Genomic DNA, 19443 nt, shown 5'->3' on the forward strand with positions numbered 1-19443 from the left:
TGTTATTAAATATTTTTTTATTATATTACATTTAATTTTATAATTAAGTTAATATTATATATTAATAGCATAGCATATAGCTTTCATGAAAATATAATCAAATAAAAAATAATTTTAAATTAATAAATATTTTATTTATATAATTAATTAAAATGACATTAAAATTAATATTTTAATTTAAATAATTAAACATAATATTTATAATATTATGATAATATAGTATAATATTAAAAAAATTTTTAAAAAAATAATAGCAAAAAATAGCATTAAAATTTTAATTATTATTTCTAATGAATGTCTTCAAGGAATTAATCACGGAATAATTATTTAAATTTATTTGTATTTATTATTATAGAATTTATTAATTATGATAAGATTTAATAAAAAATTGATATAAGTAATTAAAGTAGTTTAATTTGTTTTTTAATTTGGGCTAATTAGAAAATCCTTATAATTGAAAGAAAAACCGGCCCAAAAGACAGAATAAAAAGCCCAAACTCTTTACTAGCCTTCCATTCTATCTTCTTTGTCCCTTGTCAGTTCTTACCTTATTCATTGGGTCACTGATCTATCTATTTCTCTCCAGAATCTTGATAAAATCGCTTCTCACTCCACCGACTTTTCTTGCATTCTGTTTTCCAGCCAGAACACCCTTTCACGCCATGGATCTTGAACCGGAAGAGCTCCAATTCTTAACCATACCAGAAATTTTGAGGGAATCAATTGCAATCCCCAAACGTTCTCCAAAAACCTTCTACCTCATAACCCTAACCCTAATTTTCCCTCTTTCTTTTGCCATCTTAGCCCATTCTCTCTTTACTCACCCTCTCTTGGCTCAACTTGAAGACCACCCATCAGCTGATCCCAATCAAACCCGCCATGAATGGACCCTTCTCATGATCTTCCAGTTCTGTTATCTAATCTTTCTTTTTGCTTTCTCTCTGCTCTCAACAGCTGCTGTTGTTTTCACTGTTGCCTCTCTTTACACATCCAAGCCTGTGACTTTCTCTTCTACCATTTCTGCTATACCCAGGGTTTTCAAGCGCTTGTTTATTACGTTTTTGTGGGTGTCTTTGTTGATGTTGCTTTATAACTCTGTAATCCTTATCTTCTTGGTCATTTTCGTTATTGCCGTCGATACCCAGAACGTCGTTTTGCTCTTTTTATCTCTGGTGGTGATTTTCGTGTTCTTCTTGGTTGTCCATGTGTATATAACTGCTTTATGGCACTTGGCTAGTGTGGTTTCTGTGCTTGAGCCCATTTATGGGATTGCCGCAATGAAGAAGAGCTATGAGTTGCTAAAGGGAAGGGCTCGTATGGCTGCGGTGCTTGTGTTTGGGTATTTGGCAATTTGTGGGGTCATTGGAGGGATTTTTGGGTCTGTGGTGGTGCATGGAGGAGACAAATATGGTGTTTTTACGAGAATTGTTGTTGGTGGGTTTTTCGTGGGGGTGTTGGTGATTGTAAATCTGGTGGGTTTGTTGGTGCAGAGTGTTTTTTACTATGTTTGCAAGAGCTATCACCACCAAGGAATCGATAAGAGTGTTTTACATGATCATCTTGGTGGCTACCTTGGAGAATATGTCCCTTTGAAAAGCAGCATTCAGATGGAGAACTTGGATGACTAAGGGGCGCCAAATGATGAAGAAATGGCATCATTTGTAAGTTTCTACATATGTAATCTTTGATACAAGTATGGGGACTCTTTGATGTTAAGTATTCAAATTTAGCTATTTTCGGAGAAGTACTGCGTTTTAGTTGTATTCACTGAGTTTTAGATTTAACGCTTTCTAAAGCACTGAAGACTTATTGATTGATGGCGACATTGCATTCTGTATTTAGCACTTGTTGTTGTATGATGACATTATATATCAAATTGTTAGTTTTCATGTGTTTATTGGTTATTACCAATAGGGAATGGCGTGTGGGTCAATGATAAATGGACTATGGTTTTTCCTCATGACGTTGAATTGCCGTGTCTTTGTTCTGTAAGTTATTGTGAAGTCCTTGTAAGTCTAAATTATTAATAAAATATAATTAATAATAAGTTGACTAAGCAGCTTTTAACTATTGCAGTTCTTTGATTTTGTCACTGTGGTTTCATCAAAACCGTCAACTGCAATCATTTTCGTTCAAACAGGCTAGGTTTGCATCATCCCATCATTATTGCCAAATTCCTCGGCCTCTCTGTAATGACCAAGGGATGGGATGAGCTAGATGAGTTGACTGGGCTGGTTAAGTTGACTTAGGTGGGCTGGTGGACTGTATGTAATATACCAGGCAAAATTCTGGTATTTTGTAGGGGTTAGAATAAATAGGGGAAGAATAGTTGTAATTGGGCATTCTATCATCAATAACAAATGCAGAATTCTTCTTTCTCTCTTCTTCTCTAATTCTAATCTCATCCCTTTCTATTCTCTTCTCACCCAGTCTATTTCTCTGCTCACCTAGTCCTTTTCTATCTCTCTCTCCCTATTTCTCTATTTCAGTAATTGTGCAGGTCTGATATGTAGCACTCTCTCTCCCCAAGTTTCCCTTCAACATATGAATTGCCTCATCATAGTTGTTTCTCAAATTCTCATGATCTGTTCTTAAGTCTTGAAGATTGTACTCAACTTCACATAATCTCCATTATTCACATCTTTGATGACAATAGCATAAAGACTTTTCAAGTGCCTAACCTAATCACTTTTTCAAAGCAGTTTCATTTTCTATTGCCTTGTTTGTATACGCTTTAAACCCATTCTATGTTTTCCTTCCAAATATATGTTCAAAGTTTATACATGCTATATAGTATTTAGAAAATGATATGGACTGGATTTCACGCATGAGTAAGCTACTGGTTGGAAAAATTAGTTGTTGTTGTTTTTTTTTTTCCTCCTAGTGTTAGCTTTTTGACAACCATCTTGAATGGAATCCTCACTACCATTGATGGAATACTGTCCATAGTCTTCAAATACTTTGTTGTTGCTAACACCTTTGCGCCTCTCTATTAGTGTTGCAGATTTTCTGCAGAACCGCACTTTGTCAAGGCACTTTTGACTTCACCTTTTTCACTTTCTTAGAAAATCTTGTCTATGCTACTCTTCTCCTTGTTGAGTTTCAGTTTAGGACTCATCTTCTCAACAGACCTGTTGTAAGATTCTTTGTGCTCTTGATTTGATTTCAAATAACCCTCTCAATGGGTTCCTTCTACAAACATGCAAAATCACTGTAAACAGAGAGTTTCATTAAAAAGGTGCCTTTATGATTGAGTTACACTCTGATATCAGTTGGTTGAAAAATTTAAGCTCTATTGCTCTAATATCACTTTATATAATATACAAACAGTTTTTATTTATTTATTTATATATTTTATTAATGTTACTTTCTCTACTTTTGAGTTTAATATCCTTAAATTCCCCACCAAAAGAGAGTTTCCTTCAAAACAGCTTTATATCCTACGTGTGAGAATTCTTTACATCCATGGAAGAGTAGAAAACCCATTGGAAAGGTGTAAGTCCTAAGGTGTGAGACTATATAGAGATTGATGAATGGATGAGAGGTCTTTTGAAGATGGCAAAAAAGGCCAAGTGCTTTGATAAATTGAGATTGTGTAGAAAACTTCCTATCAAGAGACACAAAGGCGTCAATAACAACCAAGTGTTTTGAAGACCATAGGTGTAGCGCCAATTGTTGTGACGATTCTATTCATGATTCTCAAGGAGTTAGTTAAAAACCAAATTTGTTGCTGACAATTTACTCGTGAAAAATTTAACGCAAATAATTCTTTTCCCAATTTTATAATATACATGATTTGGACAGAAAACGTAATATAATATTTAAAGCCTATAGGAAGGATGCAGAAAATAAAGTTGCTTTGTGATTACTTGGGCACTTAAAAGGTTTTGATGATGTTGTCATCAAAGATTTGAATGATGAAGGATTCGAGCTTTTTAGGAAATGAAATATGATCTTGAAGACTTGAGAGAAGTTCATGAGAATTTGAGAAATAGTTATAATGAGGCAACTCATGAGATGAAGAGAAATCTTGATGAAAGAGAAGATGAGGAATCTAATTGTTATGACAAGGTGACGCTTCACTCTGCTGTGTGAAGTAGAATGGTTGCAGTTCAAGATTTCCTTCTGGGTTTTAGTTTGAGCTCTTGTTGTCCGCAAATAAAATAAGAAGAAATGATGAGAAGCTATTTAATATGGTAAACTTAGATGTTTTAAGCCGGTGGAATAGGTATTGAAATGAGTAGTAGTACCAAGAGTGTGTACGGGTATATATGATGTACTATTTATTGATATGCATGTAATGTTATGGGAAGATAAATGTGTGGAGCATGTAACTACCTATCGGGGATGCTGTGTGTTACACTGGAGTGGCTCATTTGTGCTAAATATGTAATTTGTAGTCTTTTATATATTATTCTGTTTCCCATGTAATTCCTCGAGTCAACTGCTGGGTGGTTTTCTCTTGAGAATAGTTGGCTTTCTCTGAATATTTTTGATAGAGACTTGCATTAGTTTTCTATTCCTCTTTTTTCTTTAGTTCTAAACATGTTTTTCTCAAGACTAAGCTCACAAGTGCTTGCATGCATATTGAAGTAGACTAGATTAGATTGTTTAGTAATTGAGCTGCCCATTCACCAATGTTACCTTAAGTCAGTTTGGCCTTTGGCATTCCTTTTCTCGTTGCCTGCCTCTAGCCTTGGACGCAACCAACTTGGTTGTTTTTCTTGTTTCATTGAAGTAATCTTTTTGCGCATTCATTTCACATCTCGTACATGGAAATCTTTTTAGGTTTTGGAATGAAGTACAGCAGTGTTACTTGTCAAGGAAGAAAGTGAAAAATGTTATTGTAGAAATTACTACATAGGTCCTTAACATGAGAATTTCTAGCAAGGGCTTAGTATGGGTCCTGATGATGGCATAATACTAACGGATTTTTATTTATTATTATTTGACACGAGTGCATGTGCTCACATGTGCATATATGCAAGGATGAGAAGGATATGAATATTATAAAATTAACAAAGTGAAGCCCTTCAATTGTATAGATTGCAGCTACAGTTAACTTTCTAGAAGCCCTTGATGCAAAAGATTTAAGAAGCACAAAAAGGGGGTTCCCTGCAAGGGCCAATTCTTAAAAGTCTCCAATTTCTCTTTTTGAATATAACATGACTATCTTGTGGATAGATACTATATGTTGGCTGTTGAAAGTTTCTATAATATTATGAACATAAATGTACGGTGTTATTGTACCTAGGTTTTGCCCATTTTGAGTTTTCATAAAAAATTGTTTAGTTTGTTAAGCATCATTGAATGAATTATGACTGGAAATGTGTATATATATATATATATATATATATATATATATATATATATATATATTGTTTTGTCTTGCAAAAGTTTACATGTCACTAAGTCAAGTAAATGTCAGTTTTCAGAACTGCTGTCTTGTAATGCTTATGGATGAAGATAGATGGTTTGTTTCTCTTCATATTATTCTTCATAGTTTGGTAATGCGCAGTTTGTTGACACCAATTTCATCTGTGAAACAGATACAAGACCTAGCTGTTGTCTCTTGGAAAGTTTCATTTCCAGGTTGGTGTTTTCCTTCAATTTTATCTTCTCGATTTCTCATTGACATATCGAAAATATCGGTTTTATTCCTTTGATTTGCACAGGGATTAGAGAATCCTCCTTGTATTTGTTAACAGTGCACTGATTGTTCTAATGGTGGTTGTAGTTTATAAAGCATAAAGCTGTTATCTCTGTTGATTCCTTGCTATTTTTAAAAATCTTATGCTGCAAAATTCTCTGCATTCCTTGAAGTTTTTAATGAATAATTAGTTATCTAAATTCATTTAATTACATGTACAATTAATATGTAAGTGGGGAAACTAATTACTCTTACAAATGAATTCAGCAGCGTAATGCCAATGATTTTTTCTTTTGCTACATTATTATCTATAATTTTTGTGGCTGTAATGTATTAAAATAAAAGTTTATATTATAATTTCAAATCAAATCGGTTTTAGATTTTTCAAGAAATTAATTTTAAATATGAGATAGTTAATTTCATACTATCAACCTTAATGGAAATTATAGATCCCATGTGAGTAGATATATTTTTCCCCAAATGGAAGAGTTGCATATTTTTGATGATGAGTTCAGACTTCAGAGAAGATATTGCAATGGTTTGGCCGATGCATATCATGGACTATAAAAACGTAGCTTTAATTGGAATCATTTGTACTACCAATTCTTAATTAAATAAAATTGAATTTGGTTCAATTGATTTAGAGTAATCCGTGGGTAAGGATTCTAATAATTACTCAACTATGTTAACTTATAAGTTAATTGGCAGGTATATTAAAAATCATAAGTTTTTTCAGTTTCAGATTTTTGTTTTCTCGCCATTTGAAATAATTAAGTGATTATATTTAAATTATTATATTTTATATATTAAAATTATAGTAAATATGTTTTTTTATTAATATATTATCTATATGACGTGTTTTAAAATTTAAGAATAATTGTGTTTAAATATCTTTATCGTGTTGAAAATGTATTTTGTTCTCGTATCGATTTATAGACCCAAAACATATGTGAATATGATCAGATATATTTACAATTAGAGTTAAAAATAATTTTATTATGAAATTTTTATAGTTTATAATAAAATATTACTAATAAATATTATGCTAATTAAATTAATAAATTATACAATATGATATTTTTTATTTATGTGTATATGTTTAATATAATATAATATATCAATGAAATTTATAAATCATTTTTAAAATTTAAAGATTTAATAATTACGAATTTAGATGATAAGGATCTTGTAATAAATATATCCTAACCTGAGGGAAGTGTGGGAAGTGTTATCAAGGCGAAAGGCGATATTAAGATGATATGAAAACTTATGGTTAGATGAGAGATGAGAGGCGAGATGAGGCGAAAACTTTTTTAAAGTAACGTGTCATAATCTAAATTGTATGTGTATGTGTATGTGTTGTATATGTGGGGGTGTGCGCGTATATGTGTGTGTGTACTTTAATATAAAATTTTATACTTTTAACTAGTTTGATAAATAAAAAATTACATATAAAAAAGAAAAAAAATTATATATATTATATCATACTTACATTTTCAACTTAAGTAGAAGATAAAAGTAAGACTATAAAATTAAAATTTATAACATAAGTAATAATATATATATATATATATATATATATATATATATATATATATATATATATATATATATATATAGTGCACACTTGCATTTTTAACTTAAGTACAATTGAGGCTATAAAATTAGAATTCATAGCATAAGTAACAATACTAATAATAATAGAGTTGTTAAATCATTGAATAGCATATATAAATTTTAAAAGTTCAAATTTTAATAAATAGAAATAAGTCATAACAATCCAAATGCAACAAATGCATAAAAAAAAAAACTTAAAATTAAGAATACTTATCATTAAGATTTCAAAAATTATTTTCATTTTCAATAGCCTCTATCACAAATTCTTCCTCCTCTTCATTATTATCAACTTGCAAAGAGGATGCACCTCTCATTGAACGAGACCCTCAAAATGATGGAGTTTCAATTGGTGTTGATTTTGCAACCAATCTTGATTCATAACGAGATTAGTTGACAATGATTTCTACAATGATTTCTTTGGCTCTATTCATAGCTTCATAAATATATCCCTTGACTTTTTTTTCATTATTAACTAGTCACGAACAAGAGGACTAGAAATTTTAAAAGTATAGATAACATGATTCTAGAAGGCAGAACTTAAAATCGTTCTTTCACATTTTTTGTCTTTCACTTCTTTAGCCCATTTATTAGTTGTACAGCTTTTCGAAGTAAACATTTTTCTAATATTGGCCTTTTGAAGATGAATCATTCTCAATGTAATGAAAGCAATAACAAATCTAGTTTGCCTTGACCTTAGCAATTCTACTCTTTTAATAAACTTCCGCAACATAATCAAACTCCTAAAGAGCCATATGTGAAACCAGTAAGCTCAATAGCTTTGCAGAATGTTTCTTTGAAAATCCTTATCTTAAAAACACCTTCCACATCAAATCTATACAATGGGCTGCACATAGAGTTCAGTATAGATGAAGAAAATATACTTCCAACATTCTTCTTGTCATAAAAAATAGATAATTCATTTCATTAATAATAAAAATAAATAAACAAATAATTTTTTCTTTTTAATTATATTTCATTAATAGAAAATGTTAAATAAAACTTTACTTGCTCCATTACTATTTGATGCATTATCTGCAACCATTTGAACAACTTTTTCAGGACTAATTTGCATTAATTCTTTCTCAATTAAACTAGTCAACAATGCAACTATTTTTTATTCATCACTTGCATCAACTAATTTAATAAACACGCTTCCCTTTGAGCTATTAACCAAGAAATTAATCAAGATTCTCCCTTTTCTATTCGTCTATCCATCACACATCAATGTATATTCATAATTTGCCCATTCTTCTTTATGAGACTCAAGAAGATTATTTGTGATCTGCACTTCCTTATTTAGTATCTAACCTCATGATAACACGAAGATTTCATTTCCCTCCCATAATTTCCAATTTTTCTAATCATTTCCCTAAAACTATCAGAATTTACAACATTAAAAGCTATTCCTGCATCATACATCCACCGTGCTATGGCAAACTCCTTCTTATTTGGACTATTTTCATCAATAGAAGTTGCCTCATACTTTTTTCTCATAACAGTCAGTTTAGGAGAAAAATAAGTATCAATAAGCCCTCTACTGCTTTATGGTTGTGGAACTTTTGGTTATATGGAAACACTAGTATCATTACCATGAATTGCTTCCCTTCATTTTCCACTGTCAGTTTCTCGATCATATCATCTTCCTCATTTTCATCAATTCTTAGTGTTTCAATATCCTCAAATTCAAGCAGTCTTTCCATATTCATAACTAATTTTTGCTCTCTTTTTTTTTACTAATAAATTTTTGAATTTGACTCCTTACATCTTCTGGATATTTTGGACAGCGAACCACATTTTTGTAACTCCAACAAGGCGTTACTTGATTCTATTAACTCCCCTTTTATGAACTCTTATACAATAGCTGCATTGAAGATTATTGCTATTATTTTCATTTACTTGAATCACATATGTCCATCCTGGGTTCGTTCTTCCACTGCTTGTAAAAGATTCAGCTGTATTACACTTATCACAATCTAACAAAAAAAAAAAAGCAACATAATTAGAAAGCAAAAAAGCAATACTATAAAGGTTGTGCTATCTCGATTTAATAGTAGCAACAAAAGCAACAAATATAAGAAAATAAAAAATTAAAGCAACAACTATCAATTCAAGCAAATAATAAATTAAAGTATTAAACAATTATTTTTTTTCATTAATTTGCACAATTATGCATTATGGTGTATTTAGAAAGCATTTACAATACTAGCAACAATGCAACATATAGAAGAAAATTATACAACTCAACTCAATTCAACTAAGCCTTTATCCAAAAAATTTGGGGTCAGCTATATAGACTCTCTTTCTCCACTCTAAACGATTTTGGGTTAAAACCTCGGAAAAGTGTAATGCTTCTAGGTCATGTTGTATTACTCTCCTTCAAGTTAGTTTAGGCCTACCCGTTTTTTTTTTTTTCTATCCTCTAACCTAATGTGCTCTACTTGTCTAACTGGAGCCTCCATATGTTTACGCTTCATATGATTAAATCACCTCAATTTTCATTTTTCAACTTATCCTCAATTGGCACCACTCTTACCTTTTCTTTAATACTCTCGTTACAGACTTTATCTAGTCTAGTATGGTCACTCATCCACCTTAATATTCTCATCTCTACAACTTTTATCTTAGACACATATGACTCTTTCAGTGCCCAGTACTCACTACCATATAACATGGCCGGTCGTATGACTGTATGGTAAAATTTTCCTTTTAACTTTGGGAATCTTGCGATCACATAAACTCCCGTGGCATGTCTCTAGTTCAACCATCCGGCTTTAATCCTATGGCTACATCCTCCTCACATCCCCCATCTACTTGAAGGATTGAGTCAAGATATTTAAAGTGATTACTTTGGGGCAGTACTACTCCATCCAAACTAACTCCTTTCCTATTACTAGTTCGGCCTTCACTGAACTTGCAATCCATGTATTCTGTCTTTGTTCTACTTAACTTAAAGCCCTTTGACTCTAGAGTACTTCTCTAAAGTTCTAGCTTTCTATTGACTCCTTCTCTTGTTTCATCTACCAGAATTATATCATCCGCGAACATCATGCACCAAGAGATACTCTCTTGTATATGTTTCGTCAGTTCATTTAAAACTAATGTAAAAAGGTAAGGGCTTACAGTTGAACCTTGGTGTAATCCAATCGAGATAGGAAAATCTTGAGTTTAAAATCTTATTAAACAATTTAGTTAACCATGCCACTCCCATATCTCCTAAACATTTTCACACTTCAATTGGTATTCCATCGGGTCCACAGGCTTTATCCACTTTCATTCTTTTAAGTACTTTCTTTACTTCTAAAGATCTAATCCTTCTAGTATAATTCATATTCTTTTCTATTGCTCTGTAGTCTATATTTACGCAATTATCACTTTGACTATTATTAAAGAGATCATCAAAATAATTTCTCCATCTTTCTTTAATGTCTTCATTTTTCACCAACACTTTTCCTTTTTTATCCTTAATGCACCTAACTTGATTGAGATCTTTACATTTTTTTCTCTCCTCCTTGCTAATCTATAAATATCTCTCTCTCCTTCTTTAGTTTCAAGTTTCTCATATAACTTTTCAAAGGCCTGCGCTCTTACTTGACTAATTATTTTTTTTACCTCTTTCTTTGCTATCTTGTACTGTTTATCACACTTAGGTAATTTCTTATACTATTCTCTCTTTTTCTTCATTGCCTTTGTGCTTTCTCATTTCACCACCATCTCTCTTTTGAGGGTGGTCCAAGTCTATGTCCTCTAGACTTCCAATTCAAGCAAATAAGAAATTAAATTATTAAACAACATATTTTTTTTAATAATTTGCTCAATTACAATTTACACATCATAGCAAGAGCATCAATACCCATTTAATAAAAATATATCACAATCATGATATCCATTTAATAAAAAGCATATCACAAACACAATACCCATTTAATGAAAAGCATATCACAACAATACCCATTTAATAACAAAAATACATCACACTAAATATTTAACAAATTTAACAAAAAAATTAAAAAAAAAAGTGCTAGACTATTAGTGGTTGATTGTGCAACGTGATGAAGCCCTGAATAGATTCAACAGAATAAGAGGAGGAGGAGACAAAAGAAAAAATATATATAAAAAAAAATCACGCAGTGTGAGAGTGAGAGGAGAAGAAGGTAGAAGAAGATTAAAGGAGAGAGAGGGGAAAGAATGTGAAGATGTGTGTGTGTGTGTGTGTGTGAGAGAGAGAGAGAGAGAGAGAGAGAGAAGAAGAAGAAGAAGAAGAAGGAAGAACTACTTTGTTTCTCCTTACAATTTGCTTTTTTGGTGGCGTTAAGTTGAGATAGTTTAGGGTTCTTTTTGTTTTATGCCGTTAAGAAAAAATTAAAATAAAAAAGTTTTCGTTAGTTTGACGAGGCGGTGCCTCAATGCCCCTTGCTAGTATGGGGTGGCTAACTCTTCTTTAGTTTCAAGTTTGTCATGTAACTTTTCAAAAGGGTACGCTCTTGCTTGACTAACTGCCTTTTTTGCCCATTTCTTTGCTATCTTGTACTGTTCATATGCCTCATTATTATCACACTTAGATAATTTCTTATACCATTTCCTCTTTCTCTTCATTGCCTTTTGTATTTTCTCATTCCACCATCATATCTCTTTTGAGGGTGGTCCAGGTCTATGTCCTCTAGACTTCCAATTCAAGCAAATAAGAAATTAAATTATTAAACAAAGTATTTTTTTCAATAATTTGCTCAATTACAATTTACACATCATAGCAAGAGTATCAAGACCCATTTAATAAAAATATATCACAATCATGATACCCATTTAATAAAAAACATATCACAACAATGCGCATTTAATAAGAAAAGCATATCACAAACACAATACCCATTTAATAAAAGTATATTACAACAATACCCATTTAATAAAAATAATACATCACACTAAATATTTAACAAATTCAACAAAAAAATTAAAAAAAAAGTGTTGGACTAGTAGTGGTTGGTTGTGCAACGTTATGAAGCCGTGAATAGATTCAACAGAAAAAGAAGAGGAGGAAACAAAAGAAAAAAAAAATAAAAAAATCGCTGGATCTGGGTTGCAGGTTGTGCAGTGTGAGAGTGAGAGGAGAAGAAGGTAGAAGAAGATTAAAGGAGAGAGAGGGGAAAGAATGTGAAGATGTGAGAGAGAGAGAGAGAGAGAGAGAGAGAGAGAGAAGAAGGAAGAACTGCTTTGTTTCTCCTTACAATTTTCTCTGTTGGTGGCGTTAAGTTGAGATAGTTTAGGGTTCTTTTTGTTTTATGCTGTTAAGAAAAAATTAAAATAAAAAAGTTTCCATTAGTTTGACGAGGCGGTACCTCAACGCCCTTCGCTTGTATGGGATGGCTAACTTTTCTTTAGTTCCAAGTTTTTCATACAACTTTTCAAGGGCCTGCGCTCTTACTTGACTAACTGCCTTTTTTGTCTTTTTCTTTGCTATTTTGTATTGTTCATATGCCTCATTATTATCACACTTAGGTAATTTCTTATATCATTCCCTCTTTCTCTTCACTACCTTTTGTACTTTCTCATTCTACCACCATCTCTCTTTTGAGGGTGGTCCAGGTCCATGTCCTCTAGACTTCCAATTCAAGCAAATAAGAAATTAAATTATTAAACAACATATTTTTTTCAATAATTTGCTCAATTACAATTTACACATCATAGCAAGAGCATTAATACCCATTTAATAAAAATATATCACAATCATGATACCCATATCACAACAATGCCCATTTAATAACAAAAGCATATCACAAACACTGTACCCATTTAATAAAAAAACATATCACAACAATACCCATTTAATAACAAAAATATATCACACTAAATATTTAACAAATTTAACAAAAAAAAATAAAGTGCTGGACTAGTAATGGTTGGTTGTGCAACGTGATGAAGCCGTGAATAGATTCAACAGAATAAGAGGAGGAGACAAAAGAAAAAAAAATATATATAAAAAAAATTTCTGGATCTGGGTCACAGGTTGCATAGTGTGAGAGTGAGAGGAGAAGAAGGTAGAAGAAGATTAAAGGAGAGAGAGGGGAAAGAATGTGAAGATGAGAGAGAGAGAGAGAGAGAGAGAAGAAGAAGAAGAAGAAGAAGAAGAAGAAGAAGAAGGAAGAACTGCTTTGTTTCTCCTTACAATTTGCTCTGTTGGTGGCATTAAGTTGAGATAGTTTAGGGTTCTTTTTGTTTTATGCTGTTAAGAAAAAATTAAAATAAAAAATTTTCTGTTAGTTTGACAAGGCGGTGCCTCAATGCCCCTCGCTAGTATGGGGTGGCTAACTCTTCTCCGATGGCTCGCCTTGCCTAGCTCGACGCCTTTCTTCGACTTTTACAATATTGTCTTAATGGTGTTTTTGTGATTTTGATCATTATTTAATTAAGGTTAAAACTAAAGAAACCATTTTCAACATGAGCATTCTCACTCCTCCAACTTCATCCTCATTCTCGGCTTCATCAAGCTTTGTTAATCTATCTTCCTTTATCTCTTCCTCCTTTATATAGAAAAATCATAGCTTCAAAAATAAACAATACTGTAGAAATTTCTCAAGTGGTTGAAGGTACTTAACTAGAAGAATCAATTCTTTGACCTCTAAGCCCGTACAATATTTATAGACGATTTGGATCCATCACTAGAAGCAATTGCTCTCTTATTTCTTTCATAAGATGAATTATTAAGGAATATGTGCAAACTCGATGAGATCAATGCATATGTGACTCATGAAATTCATTCTAATTCTTAATAGAAAAGATAGGGATACACATATATACTTTTTTTGGAGTTGTTCGATTGGTTCTAACACTTCATGGAAGACGATTTTCAGTGACTGCCAAACTCTCTTTACTTGACATAAGATTCCTTTAGCATGAATATGTTATAATAGGAATTACCTTAACTACACTTCATGCTAGAAGTGTAGTTCTCACTTTTTTTTTCCTTAGTTACCACACTTCTCTCCAAGATCCTTATCTTCCAATAAAATTAAAGGTACAAGTCCAACTTGTAGGTGTTGAATAGACAGTGACATCCATAGCAGTAATTTTACACCATTAGATCATCTACAAGCTACATGATTATATTGTTGATATAACTTAACTTGGAGTATCTTTTAATGCTTTATACATCTTTTGATAAGTAGAGAACTCTTAACAATTGTCCAGATTCCTAGACAATTATCCAGGGAAGAGTTCGTAAAATTTGTCCCCATAGAATAGCTAACTAACTATGAGAAGCTTCACAGCACCACACATCTAATTCAAGTAACATATCCCACTTTCCATAAATTGTTTGATGGAACCATCAGAACGGTATTTAAGAATCTCGAAAGCTTTTCCCAGATAGCTATCTTCAACTCGTGCGTGATTGCTCGTCTCAATGAAAAGAGAAAAGAATATTCTAGTTTATGCATTCACATCTACACAAATAAGGTCAATGGTCACTTTATTTGGGATGATCTAGGATCGCCCATGTGTGATCAAAGGTGTAATTGTGAAGATGAAAAAGATAGTGACTTTGATGAAGTTTCAGCCATAGATCAAAGAGCACAATGAAGAATAAGTCTATGCAATAGCTACGTTCTGAGACAAGGTTCTTCACGATACTATAGTCCTTGGAGTGATATTCATAAATGGTTTTAAGTGAAAAAGCCCTTGCCACTTTATGGAAGGGCTTTAAAAATCTTAAGATGTGAACAAGTAAACGAGTCCAAACTATCCCCTCCTTTATTTTTGCTTTTGGTAGCTCCATGCATGATGTTCTCTCCTTTTTAGGATACTCATGAAGATGAATTTCATGCATTCAGACATAACATTTATCCTATCCTCAAAGTCATTTTTTAGCCTTTTATCCAACCATCCATGATTGGACAAGAAGGACAATCCAAAACCTTAAGCCAGGTTGAGGAAGTTTTCAATTGGTAGATACAAAATGCCATAGCTCAAAATAGTATTCTAGAAGAAATAGATTCTGAAATTTATAGAATAGCTTACTAGGCTGAGCTTACGGTAACAAAGGTTGATGCCTTGTTTGGCCAAATCCATAATCTCTATCAAGATCTTTAATTAAGAATCACTCATCTTGATATAAATCTCAAAGCTTTAATTCATAAAAAAAGTTTGGTTAGGAATTTCAACAAAAGGAATCAAAGATAAAAAGATTGAAATATCAGATTGTTAAATTGAAGCAAACTTAACTCCCAAATACAAACAGTACTAGAAGAAAACATGTTTCATTCTTTTTCTCCCTTTTTCACTTATAAACCTTTTTACCAGCCATCACTTCAGACAACCAAATCTCCATCTTATGACCAATTCAAGATGGTTCATGAGATTTTCCAAGAATAACCCAAAATAAAGTCACAACCTCTTCCATAAAAAACTTAGCCAACCAAAAGTATTTTATCCTTCGAATTCATGGAAGAGAAAAAATATTTACCAAAACCTAAAAAGGACAAACAATCTTGTACACCTTAAACCCACCTTCATAATAAATGGCTACCCATGCTAGGCAATTGGAACATGGATCTTCAAATGAGGAATAATTTTCATTCAACTATGATTTTGAAAAGAATTTTGTAGATATCACATATGTGCTTAAGAATGGTTCTAAAGTTTGTAAAATGTAAGAATTCAATTCTCTCAAGTGCATGAGCTAGCATTATCTTTGAAATAATTCAAATTGAGTTCATTAGTAATCTTTCTCTCATTGACAAACAATGAGACGAGTATTTCAATATAAAATGTTGCTCATAAAAGAGGAAAGACATAATTTCACTATCAAAGGATGTCTTGAAGGTATTATATTCTCAACTATTATAATGACTAGAAAATGAGTTACACTTATATCTCAGATCTTCTTAAACAACTGCAACATGAATTGCAAAAGGCTATTTAGGCAATGCTAAAAGATATATCACAAATTTCTTTAGGAGAAATTTATTAGATGACTCTTATAACTCTAGACAAACTTTGTAATCAACGAAAATTCTTCAAAGACATGATGGACAACACTAAATATTTACAAAATTTGCAAAAAAAAAAAAAAAGAGTTCTTATCTCACTATCAAATGTGGATCAAAGTTGCACATGTTGTAATAAAAAGAAGTTCCGCAAGAAGCAAAACAAGCTCAAGAATGGCAAATTTATGATGTTTCTAAAGGAACATAAAAGATGGACCGCTTTGGAAGCAAACCACCAATGAAGGATGAAATCGTCTAAGGTTAATTTAGGATTATTTAACAATAAAATAATGATATTAAAGATTAAACCAAGGGTTTGGAAAGATTTGACAAAATTTTAAACAAATTTGGTATTAGAGTTTCAATTGGGATGATTTGAGGTGAGATTTTAGATCAGCTGGAAAATGATATAATTTTAACATGAAATTTAATATGGGGTCTATATGGGATGTATCTAAGGTGATCCTAAAGCTAGAATAAATTCTGGGCATGTTTGGTTAATGTTCACTAAAACGACACTTAAAATACGTTTTGAGGAAAACTATGATTTGGATTTGAGGTCATATTTCCAGAAGTTAAAACAAGTTATTTGGAGTACTTTAAGATTGGTTTTGATGAGAATAATGGTTAGGAAAAGATTTAGGCAGAATGGAAAATTTTGGTTTTTTGGACCAAGTAGAATGGAATTGTTAAGAAAGAACTATGAAATTTGATGAAAAGAATTGTAGAATTAACAGAAAAATAACTTGAAGTCTTCTTAGATAAGTATGCACATTGAAAGAACACAACAAAGATCTTGTATGCTATTCTTTAATAAGCAAAGCACCAAAAATAAGAACACACAATAGTTTGTTGCCACACCTATAAGGATGATTAGACTCACATGCCACTCTTAGAAGAGATAAGTGTAAAAGAAAACAAGCTTAAAGGTTATTTGTATTAATCTCCCAAAATCTGAATTATATTTTGTCATACCTTACCTCTCTGTAAGGTATAACATGATCCCGTAGAATACCTAATGAACTATCGAACTTCACCTACTGATAACTCATTAAGTACCCTACAAGGGATTTTAAAATCATTTTCTTACTATTTATAAGTGATGAGCATTTTCTAATAGGTATTAAAACATTTAATTAGAGTTTGAAAACTAGTTAAGATTTTTGTCTCATTTTATTTTTCCCCAAATTTTATAAAAATTTCGGCAGAGTGCGTCTGTATTTTGAGAAAACAGTTCTTCAAATACTTGTAAAAAGCACTTCCAAAGATTTATCTCAACAACTTCTTCAATTCAACATCTATCCCAACCAATTTCAACATCATTTCTCAATTTCCAAAATTCAACATCATCAAAATACTAAAATTCAATTTTATTCAAATTAAAACAAATACTTCTATTCATATTTCATTAAAGATAAAACAATTTATATACATCATTACAAAGATTTACATTAAGAAAAATCCAAACCAAAATTTATTAGAAGCTTTATACAACTCTATACAACTACTCATAACCATTTTTTATATTTACATACATTATATACATCAAATTAATTTTTATAATTAGGGTATAAAATATACCTGATAAACTTCAGGGAAGGTCGCTCCACAATCCTCAGTAGCTCACTTTGCTGCTCCTCTAGTCTCTATATCTGCGACAGCAATAACAACCATCACTGAGTGGTGCACAACATACTAAAATAAACTTTATGCGGAATTTAAATCATATTTATTCAAAATTTAAATTGAACATGAGCAATACATTCAAAACATGACTTATAAAATTTTAATCAAAACAATTTCATAAGTCTCAAAACACATTTCATAAAAACACACAGTTATATCATGCCATTCGAAACAAATATCATCTCAATAGCTAGAGGCTAAGGAGAAGTCACATCACAAGGCTAGCTAGCACAAGGCTAGCTAGCTCAAATATATGGGAATCCATTATTTTTCTTCTTCTACTGGCACACACCTCAACACTTCAGCCAGAGAAGGAATCAAAATTCGAAACTGATTTCCCCCACTAGTCATGCTAGTGAGGTATTCAAATATATGGTCACAACGCTGTGGTTTCAAAACTATCTTAATAATTTACTAAATATTTGATGCCATTTCAAATATATACAATTAAACTTTCAACAATTTAAATTAAAAGCATAATAAACATTTCAAGACAATAATATCTCAATTCAATATTTCAATTCATTCAAAACGATGTGCAGAAGACAATTTACATAAATTCTATGTTGTGCACAAACCTTATACGAGTCATCTCTTGGCCTTGACTCGATCCCTCGGGTTCTTTTCCGGTATTCTTTTCAACTGAAACATACAGTTTCACAGTGTTTCCATATCATAACTTATCATAAATCCAAAAATAAATTCAAATTTACTTTTACCTAGCTTTAATATGCTAAACTTGGCGTTCTTTAAAATTTGTGTTTCGGGGTTACTATTTACTACACTATTTAAGTCAATTTGTTGACTTTCTAATGCTTAATAGGTATTTTATCCACATACCACATTTTGGTTACCTAATTTGTTGGTTTTGGTTATTTTCTCAAAACTTAAGTCCTTTAGGCAAAATTTCAAATTTTCAGTTTTGGTGTCCTATGTTGCACTGTTCCATTAGTCATGTTACTGTTAGAATTTGACTAAGTTTTCTTCATAAAAATTGTTCCTTATTATCTTAACTTTATTCTTCTTTTTGAATCACTCCAATTGGAGTTTTGTAGCTCAAGTTATAGCCATTTGAATCATGGCTGCCGGATTGGTCTAACCCAGATTTTCTGGGCACCAAAATTGGTTATGACAGTTTTAGGTCACAAAATTTGGGTGGCTAAATAACTTGGTTAAGGGCATAATTTGAGTTTGTGTTCTTCATGAAAGTTTTAGGTTTATATCTCAGCTTTCAACTAGTAAAATTTCAGGTCATTTAGACCTGTCTAGCCCAAGTTATGGCCAAATGAACGAACACTGTTCATTTGGTCATTTTTGTACAGGGCAGAACAATCACATTCGGATTTGGTCAATTTGTTCACTATGCTATGGTCACTTTTTGGGCATGATTCCTAAATGAAAAATGTGTCATTTTGTGTCTAGTTTCATTCCCAATTGATCTCACACCAATTGGGCTTGTAAATTTTCAGTTTTGGTCCTTGAAAGGGACCTTGGTCCTGCTGCCTGCATACT

General features: G+C 31.7%; 1 protein-coding gene across 3 annotated transcripts in view; it reads left to right on the forward strand.

Moving 5' to 3' along the window:
- Positions 1 to 516: 516 nt before the first annotated feature.
- Positions 517 to 19443, forward strand: part of LOC110638308 (uncharacterized) — a 28229-nt gene continuing 9302 nt past the window's right edge. Inside the window, exons 1-3 of one of the 3 annotated variants that reach the window (XR_002491658.2) lie at positions 517 to 1661; positions 5550 to 5592; positions 5676 to 5769. Coding sequence is in view for 1 of the 3 variants with exons in the window: in XM_021788821.2 (XP_021644513.2) it covers positions 663 to 1628 (966 nt within the window). In the remaining 2 variants the exon portion in view is untranslated. Of the gene's footprint in view, positions 1662 to 5549; positions 5770 to 19443 lie in introns of those variants that run through there. The other 2 variants (XR_009141395.1, XM_021788821.2) reach the window with 2 other exon arrangements.

The sequence above is a fragment of the Hevea brasiliensis genome, chromosome 11, assembly GCF_030052815.1.
Source record: "Hevea brasiliensis isolate MT/VB/25A 57/8 chromosome 11, ASM3005281v1, whole genome shotgun sequence".
NCBI lineage: Eukaryota > Viridiplantae > Streptophyta > Magnoliopsida > Malpighiales > Euphorbiaceae > Hevea > Hevea brasiliensis.